General features: G+C 43.7%; 1 protein-coding gene across 1 annotated transcript in view; it reads right to left on the reverse strand.

Moving 5' to 3' along the window:
- The window catches only part of SLC27A6 (solute carrier family 27 member 6), a 59,959-nt gene extending 50,369 nt beyond the window's left edge, over positions 1–9,590 (reverse strand). Inside the window, exons 1-2 of the mRNA XM_004609829.2 lie at positions 9,381–9,590; positions 8,188–8,815 (exon numbers count right to left, since the gene is read on the reverse strand). Of these exons, the coding sequence (XP_004609886.2) occupies positions 8,188–8,668 (481 nt within the window). The 5' untranslated portion in view covers positions 8,669–8,815; positions 9,381–9,590. The remainder of the gene's footprint in view (positions 1–8,187; positions 8,816–9,380) is intronic.
- Between the last annotated feature and the right edge of the window lie 223 nt (positions 9,591–9,813).

Here is a 9,813-nt window from a genome sequence, read left to right on the forward strand (position 1 = left end):
ATTAACTTAATTAAGTTAGTAAATGATAAGTCTCATATTTTAATGCAGATGCCCTGGGTCCCCAAATCAGCTTTCTAGATTTTAAGCCCTGTAGTACATTGTGAATCATTAGAGCTATTTTCAAAGTTGGTGATTAATATGGTTTAAAAAAACTCTTCCCTTTTCCATAATTAAGGTGTGTCATCTGTACCTATCAATTTTGTCTTGTTTTGTGCTGACCCGTTGCTTTAAAAATATTATTTCAAAAATTTATTAATTTTAGCTTTATCTCTGCATTTGAGGGGGTCTTCTCAGCAGTTCTTGAGAGTCTGGGAGTCACTCTTGATGGTAATTGGCTCTGTAGTTAGGCCTCATAATTTCAGTGCTCCTTATTCTGATGAGGTGCTGCTGATGCCAGGAGGTGCTGAGGACCCCCAGAAAACAACTGGCAGTTCTGGGAGCCCTAGTGCTGGGGCCAAGCAGGTCCAGGGACTGGACTTCAGGCATCATGCATGTAAGTCATGTGCTTCATCCCTTTCAGTTATTTATCAGGGTCTTCAAAAATTCTTGTTATTTTACCCCTCCGAGATAAAATTTACAATTACAAACTGTACTGCTGGTCTGGGGAGAGAGTTCAAAGGGCTGGAGCACATGCTTTCTGTGCAGGAGGGAGGGATTAGATCTCTAGAACTCTAGGGGACCCCAAACACCACTGGGAGTAGTCCCTTCCCTCAGTCCCATGAAATGCGCTGTTCTGATGCAGTCGGGAAATTAGAAGATTTGATTTGTTTTTCCTGATTATACGAGTTGGAATTGAAGTCTATGAGGAGGAACTGAAGATTAGAAAAAGTTCATACCTGGGAAACACCAAGAATGGGATTCAACTTGCACTCTGGGGCTCCAGCCCTGTGCCTTTAAGAAACTATCACACCACATGGGCCAGAGTATGGGTGAAGAAGGTGCTTGCCTTCCAAGCGACTGACCCTCGTTCCCCGAACCCCACCAGGAGTGTTCCCAGAAAGCAGAACCAGGAGTAAGCCCTGGGCATTGCTCGGTGTGACCCCCAAATAAAAATAAACACCAACTATCAGCAAAATATTACATTCCAGGTTAATTTCTTACAGACCTTTCAACCAAAAGGGTCTTTCAAACTGCTTTTGCCACTTGCCAAGTTAGAGACGATAGGCAAATCCTTTCACTCCTTTGAGCCACTACTTCTTCAACTAAAAAAATGACTCCATGCAGTTCTTCTAGTTGCGGGCTCAAATAAATGATATCTGTGAACTATGCTTGATGATGCGGGGGCACAGAACTAGCCCATAGCAAACGGTAGCTATTTGGGTGTTCTGCATTACAACTATGACTGTTGTTGGGATTATGATCCTGATGATCAAGTACCATCTCAATTGTATTAAACAGAGAGCTGAGAGCTGAAATGAAGAGAACACCAACAATGGAGGGCAGAGGAGGCCTCGTGTGAGGAAGAGATTTAGTTTCCACACTCCTCTGTGGGTGAAGTGCGGCTGGGGAGGGAGTTTCACTCTACTGTTTCCAAACCAGACCATGGTGATTGCTTAATAAAGAAAAGTACAAGGCAGGCATTCATTTGGAAGTCTGATTCTCAGTTGATCTTCAAAGTCCTAAAGCAGAGGTGGGCAACATAATTTCTGCCAAGCGCCATTTAGATATTTATAACATCAATGGTGGGCCAAACAATAAAGGAAGAGGGGCTGCAGACAGCCAGTTTGTGGTGATGTCTGTGTGCCCCATCATGCATGCACCAGGATCAGACCACAGAATTTTATTGGCCTTTATACAACCTACGGACCCCCCAAAAACCAACTGGGAGATCTTGGGGGCCCTCATGCTGGGAACCATGCAGAGCCAGGGACTGGAGTCCATGTGTCATGCATGCAATAATTTGCCTCATCCATTATTTATCAGTGTCTTCAAAAATTTCCCCCACTCTAAGATAAAACTTACAATCAGTCAAAATTGTGAGCTCTCATGCCTAGAGACGCTCAAGGAATAAGAAAAAGTGTTGATGTAGGAGAAATCTTTGAATTGGAGAAACATATCCTTCCTGAAGTCATCTTGATAACTGTCCTGAGTATCCCACATAAGTTTCTCAAGACCTTCACTTGTTCTCTCTCAACTCTATCTTTGGGAGAGCAGGCATAAGCCATAGTTTGGAAAACTGTGAAAAACAATAATATAGAACTTCATTTGCTGTTATTTCTAACACATCACCTGTTGATAACAAATAATTATTAATCATATATGAAAACAGTTATATGATGACTTAACTATTTCTCACAAAGTAGTGAAATGGGACCAGAGAGATAGCATAGTGGGGAAGGCTCATGCCTTGCATGTGGACCCCAGGATTCCATATCTGGCACCCCAAATGGTCCCCCAAGTCCACCAGGAGTGATCCTGGAATGAAGAACAAAGGGAAACAAAAAAAAGTTTTAGCAGATATTTTAACAAAACCAGGTATTCATGTATATGAACAATGGGTTTGATCCCTGGCAATGAAAAAAGAAGATAGGGTATATTTTTACAATGGAATGCTATTCAGCTATAAAAATGATTAAAAGTTGCCATTTATAGTAAAATGGAATGATATCAAGGGGCCAAAGAAAAGAAAGGTCAGTCAAAAGGAATAAAACACAATGGGGCTGGATAAATAGTATAGGTCTAAAATGGAAAAAAAGAAAAAGTAAAAATCCAAGCAACCATTCTTTCTACTGCACTGTAGCACTGTCGTCCCATTATTCATCAATTTGCTCAAGCAGGCACCAGTAACATCTCCACTATGAGACTTGTTGTTACTGTTTTGGCATATCGAATATGTCACAGGTAGCTTATAAGGCTCTGCCGTGCAGGCAGGATATTCTCAGTAGCTTGCTGGGCTCTCTGAGAGGGACAGAGGAATCAAACAAAATATAAAAAATGTCTTAATTAAAATAGCTGTAATATTTGTAAGGGTCTATCTCACAATGATTCGATAAAAAAAGTTAATAAAATAAAATAGCTGTAATAGAATGGTATCCCAGTACATGGAGAAAATAAAACAGTTCCCAGGAGCCCTGCATCTCATCTTTGAGAATACACATCACTCTCTGTATGACTTAGAGGGTCTTTATTTTTGGCCTAACTCTCTTGATCTTTAAAGAGCTGATGCCTTGATAGTTGAAAGTCATTCAAAGAACCACAATGGCTCAATTGTTAATTGAAGCATTAATCAGGCCTAATCTGAATGCAGCAGTTCATGAAAATGCACAGGGCAAGGTTGTGGCATTGTTGTGAGTTTACAGAGTTGACACAGGATGTTTACTTCTGTGACTGGAAACACAAGGCTCTTCACAAGACTCTTTCATATATGTTAAAACAAGAAATACTATGCAATCTAAAGAGACAATTCAGGAAAACATGAATGAGTGTGTAACACACACAACACAGTGTGTGCATATAAACAAAAATATGTACATAAAATTTGTTTCCATGTATAACAATTTATATGTGAAAAGAAGAGTAAAAGATCTATTTCTGCAAGTGAATGTGTGAAGCCTAGTGAATGCTTAGTGTATGGAAGCAACTGTTCTTTTGAAGAATTGTGATTCTAACTTAGCAACACAGATACAAAAATAACAAAACAAAGAAATTCTGCTGATGTCACTACTCTGAAATGGAAAACAACTTAGGGACAATTTTTTGGCCATAATAAGCAAACAAAAAATTAAATTACTGAGGGCTCTGGAATAGCTCAAAAGCAAAAAACACTTCCAAGATCGTATCCCTGGCACCACCCCACATGCCTGAATGTGATCCCAGGAACTGCTGTTTGGGATCCTTGGTGCCACAACATGTGTGCCATCTCTGGCACACCTCAGCCAATGTGTGCATATATGTAGATAAAGTGTGCACCGCTCTTAACCTGACAATCAAGTGTCTCTGAGTTCATCATAACAACAATAGGGAAGGAAAGGGAAATAGAATTTTTTTAATAATTAAAAAATATATAAATGTTTAGAGTTAGTGAATTCTATGTAATTCCTCATTTTTTCATTAGCTATTCACTCATTAGCTATTCACTCCTCATTAGCTATTCACTCATCTATCCTGGAAATAAATATTTATTGAACCTCCCCTCTGTGCTAAGTTCTGAGTATTTGGTTGTAAATATAAAATAAAGTTTCTCGACCCAGGGGTTATAGGTTCTTGACCTCAAAAAACACAGCATCTACCAGTGAACTGGCAGAGAGAATTCTTATTCCCTTGGGTCACAGTGCACAGTCACAGTGATTCTCAATCAGGAGGGGTTAGGAGGTGAAAGGTGCTTATGGTAAAAGGCTTTGAAAGGGATTCTAATGAGTTATGATTAACAGTATCATTGCTTTTTTTTTTTTGGTTTTTGGGTCACACCTGGCGATGCACAGAGGTTACTCCTGGCTCTGCACTTAGGAGTCACTCCTGGTGGTGCTCAAGGGACCATATGGGATGCTGGGAATCGAACCCGGGTCGGCTGCGTGCAAGGCAAACGCCCTACCCGATGTGCTATTGCTCCAGCCCCAGTACCATTGCTTTTATCATTACTTTTAATATTACTTAAATATGTCAAGGGCCATAGTTACATACATTGATCTAAATTATAAGTAGCCCACTTAACTCCATCTCACTTAAAATTTTAGAATTCCAGGAGCACACGTCCACATTCGTGGCTGTGCGACATCTCATACTCTATACTACTGATTACCAGGAGTAGCACACATTGGATAGGATGTAAGGTAGAAAGCAACCAATCTCAATTGAAAAAAAAAATATTAGCACACAAAGCTCAACATGTAACAGCATGTTAGTAATCACATATAAGGGCTCAATGGCTCCAGGATGAGATACAAGAATCTTCACACACTTTCTTCAAGGAAACATTTTTTGATCATTTGTAATGAATTATTCATAACAAGCAACACAAATAAATTATTTAGGGTCTGCCATTGGGGCAGGCTAGAATGATGGTTGGGAAAATTCAAAATAATGGTGGAGGGTAAGGTATAATGGTGGTGGGTATAATCATGGTGTTGGAATATTGATGTAATAAATTATTGTGAGCAATTTTATAAGGTTAAAATAAAATTTAAAAAAATTAAATAAGGTATCCAAATCTCTTTCTGTTTGGTTTAAGAAAAAAATGTATATATAAATAATCATCTAAGCTAGAGGCACAACTAACCCCTTGGGTGTGGGGGTGAGATCAAGTCTCATCTAACACTTATATGTAAGTGCTGAAAATTTTCAGGGAAATTTCTGAAGGACTTTCTGGAGTTGGTACAGCCTGCAAAATAAAGTATTAAATCATACCAGAGAAAAGTATGCAATGTCCACTGCAAACAAACTATTGACTAGTCTTTTTTAGAGCTCATGCCAAATTAGGCTACAGCAGCAAAATCCAAAGGAGACCCCTTATTAAAAGTCTCGGATGACTCTATAATAAAAGCAATTATTTCTATTCACCAAGGATCTAGTTAGTACATACCAGACACTTAGCTAGCCACTTTACAAAAGTTAGGTCATTTAATCCTCAGAATGCACTGTGAATAGATGGTATTATCACCACTTAACAACTAAATAAAGTAAAACTTAAGATAACCAGGATCTTCAGTTACAGAGAGAAGACACTGCTAAGTCTAGCTGAAGGCCCAGGCCTGCTTAATTTTTTTTTGAGGGGAAGGGACTACCAAGATGTGCTCAAGAGATCCAGGCCCATCCCAAGTCCACTTGAGATTCTCAGGCCAATGGTTCAGTGGTTGAATGCACAGGGTTCAAGAGACTGTGGTTCCAGGGATCAAACCAGTATCAGCTACAGGCAAGGATTATGCCTTAAGCTCTGTACCATCTCTTCAGTTCTTTCAGCCTTTAAGCCTGTCTTTCACCTGAAGGCACTCTCCTTGGAGATATAATGATTTAATAATGCATCTCCTTCAGAAACATTGATGGGAATCTAAGACTTATGACATGAAAGTTCTGAAAATTAAATGGGAATTATGTTTACTTGATAGACTCAACATAACAAGCATTTTTGAAAACACCTGCACCATATATTTTGGAGGAATACTAACAAAAACTGTTGGTCAGTGTTAAGATTGCCCTGAAACGGTTTTGAAGTCCAGCATCCCAAAGTGACTTTTACATACAGAACCTGACTGCAGGTGTTGAAAACAAAAACAAGGGAACAATGCAATTAGTTATTGGCAAGCACAGCAAAAGTTGGCACAAATAAAGCCACAAAATTAATTGGACCTAATTAAGCAACAACTCAGTCAACAGCTAAGTTAAAACACTCTATTTTGAGAGGTAACCAGCCCTGTGCACTAGAAGAGGGCGACCTCAGGAGACCCGCCACTGGGTGCTTCTCCATCCAATTGGCCTCAGCATCATGCTCACAGAAATCTTTTCAGGGCTACTGTGGAACTCTCAGTCTGTTCTTCTCAATCTCGGTCTTTATCAATTCATAAGCAAAATTTCACACCTGCTTTAGAAGCTCCTATTGAATCCAGATGAAGCAGTAAGATGGGGAGTGTAATGAAATGTTAGAGTGTATCCTTTGCTGAACAGCAATATTTTTTTCTTGCTAAATCACATTGCTCTGATCCCAGCTCAAATCTGGTAAACAGTGTTCACCATGTTATCAAACTTCTGAGATCCACATGTTCTACCATTGCTATAGTCTAGAGAGGCATTTTCAGAAGAAAAAAAAAAGCACATGATTTCATTTCTTTCTAAAATGAGGGGCCAAATCTCAATCTTGTGAGCTAGGATTACTGAGGGAAAAATGAACCAAAAAAAAAAACATAAGAGAGACTTTCTGTCTCTTTCACTCCTGTGCTTAAACAAGAGAATATCAGTGTTTGAGCATAAATATTTTCCTACATTATCGGGTCACACAACATGAGCTGGAAGGACAACTGGAGGAAGCAAAGCGAAAAGTCTTCAACGACTAACCTTTTCTTTTTTAATATTATCAAGCTTAATTTATATATTGACTTATGTAATTTAAATATACAATAGATGTTACCTGAAAAGTTCTAATCTTAGAAATTCTCCTGCATACTATGTTTTTCATTATGGCCTGTGAACCTGAAAGCACCACATGAGATATTAGTAAATAATTATCTAGTCATCTAAAATGCTTCCGTTTTCATGAAGGTATTTGCTGTGGCACCTCCTCTACTCTCCCTCTTTCAACTTCCGTGTAAAATGAATGTGCACAAACCACTTGGGTCAAGCCAAGTACGCATCACTTTTCAATCTCTAATTCCATTTTGTTAAACAACCCATCTTCTTATGTTCTTTGTTAATTAGGCACTTAAAAGTATTTTTTTTAATTAGTTCAGTACCAACATGTTCACCCTTAGACACTCTAGCAGGAGGATGAAGTAGCCTAGAACTTACTAGAGAAAAATGATACACATAGAGGATGTGAAGCAAGAGAGAGAAAGAGGCATGGAGCCTGCCAGAGCATTCCTGTGGACCACAGGTTGGAGCCTGCCTCACCAGGCAAATCCTAGCCCGCTAGCAGTGTGGAGGTGTGCAAGTGAAGAACAAAATCTGTGCATGTACTCCAGAGTAAGCATGTGTTTTGCCAATGCTGTCAGTCTTGATAATGTTAACTATCAGAGGCAGATACACATTCTCTAATCAGGTCAAAATAACTTTCCTATCAATCGAATATTTTTGTCAGATCTGACTCAGTTTAGGACTGAGCAATTTCTAGCTCTTTGTGTTCCATTCAGTTACCAAAGGCATCAACAGAGAGAGAGATTGTGCAGGGGTTAAGGCACGTGGCAGGAGAGATCTCTGAGCACAGAATTTGGAGTCGCCCCCAAGCACTGCTAGGTGTGGCCCAAATCCTATGCGCGCCCCCCCCCACGGTGACAAAGATAGTAAAACTCAACACCCATATTTGTGTGCAAAGTTTTGATAATTACTAATCTATAATATAATAGTGAGGAGCACTGGAGGTAGATATCAACCACCATTCTCAGAACTGTAAAACGGTTTTGAATACTCACCATACAACATCAAACACCCAGAGTATTCCTTATATACAGAATAGTTTTCAAATGAAAAGTTGTGGGGATTTGGGGGTTGGGAGAGGACAGACAGATGTCCCTCTGCACAAGCAGACCACACCCTATACTCTACCTGCGCCCACAATGACGGCCTTGGGCTCACAGCAGCGGATGCAATGCAGCAGAGAGTTGGAGCGAACGTTGGAGTTGAGGAAGGCCACCACGCAGCCAAGCTTGGCCAAGCCGAACCACACATGGAGGAAGTCGGGTTCATTACTCATCAGTAGGGCCACGGTGTCCCCCCTCTTCAGCGTGGAATGGTTAAGCAAGGCGTGAGCCACTCTGCTACTCCTTTTGTCCACGTCCTGATAGGTGTAGATGTCTCCCTCGTGGATGATGAACGGTTTCTGGGGTTGCTTCTTGGCGTGGCTCAGGAATTTATCCAAGACGGTAAACAGCTCCCCTTTGTAGCTGTACACTTGCAGCCGAATCCCATAGCGAACCACCTTCAGCAGGTAACAGAAGTCGTCCCAGAAGTAAGGGAAGACGAGTTTCTGCACAAAGTGCAGAAAGACCATTCCAGCGCCAAGTCCTGCGAGCCATGAGAGAGACATGGGTGCCTCTGGGCCAGAGGAGCTCTGACCCTGGCCCTACCCTGGTCTCCTAGGCGCGGCGCTTGGCGGCGGGGAAGCAGCGTGGCTCGGTGCCCAGGGCTGGCGCCTGCAGTTCGTGCCGACCTTTCCGGAGCCTGGAGGGTGATCCTGTAAAAGACAATCCAAAATCTGCACGGAGAAGGTCTCCCAAGGCGGCCGGGGGGTGGGGCGGGGGGGGGGGTGTGCTCAGACACCTGGCGGGGTCTAAGGCTGGGTTCCCTGGCGGTAGAAGAGTGACTGGATCCTGCGCGAAATCCACTCAGCGCTCCCGGGAGCGCGGCATCTAGGAGCCTCGCCGCCTCTCGGAAACCCCGAAGGCAGGCGGTGCGCGCCCCGTCTGCGTCTCTCCGGGCGCTCTCCAGACCTCTCCGGACAGGCTGGGGTCCGTCCCTGCGCCTCGGCGGCCCCAGGCTCCCGCACCCCACCAATCTCCTTGGGGGCACATAGTAGGTCTGGAGCCAGCTGCGCTGGTCCTCGGGCTAGTCTCAGCAGCCTCTGCAACCTGCAAGCTGCATGCCAGCCAGGGAAAGGTGGGGTTGAGAAACGCGGCCGTTTGGCATCTCGACCCTTGCGGGGTCTAGGGGCCACACTGTGGCTCCTCCTGGTACTCACGGCCCCGGAACGCCGCCCGCAGTTCCCCAGCCCCGCGTCCCGGATCCCGCCTGGAACTCACGGGTCTCGGCGCAGCGCTCCCGGGGCGCCTCCTCGCGGGCTCGGGGCAGCTGCCTCCTGCCTGCCTGCCCAAGCTCCTCTCCCCTGTGTCCCCGCGTCGGGCTATCGCCGTCACATCAGCCCCGCCGAGGTGCAGTCCGCCTCCCGCCCGCCTCCAGGCTACGCGCCAAGCCCGGCTCCGACCGCGCCGCCCGGGAACAGCCCGATCCGCACTCGCCGCCCGGGCCCTCGTCGCACCCACCACCCAGCGGCGGGGCTTGGCACGTGCGCCACGTCCGGGCCTCTGGTGCGCGCAGGGACAGTGCCCAGGAGGGAAGGGGAGGGATCTCGGCACGCGGGGAACGAGGTGCTGGGGTGGGCGCATTCATTACTGCGATCAACACGTAAAGGGAGTGAATGTAGGGAGTGGACAGAGAACGATTCCAGATTGGGGG

Source organism: Sorex araneus, chromosome 6 (genome assembly GCF_027595985.1).
Source record: "Sorex araneus isolate mSorAra2 chromosome 6, mSorAra2.pri, whole genome shotgun sequence".
NCBI classification, from domain to species: Eukaryota; Metazoa; Chordata; class Mammalia; order Eulipotyphla; family Soricidae; genus Sorex; species Sorex araneus.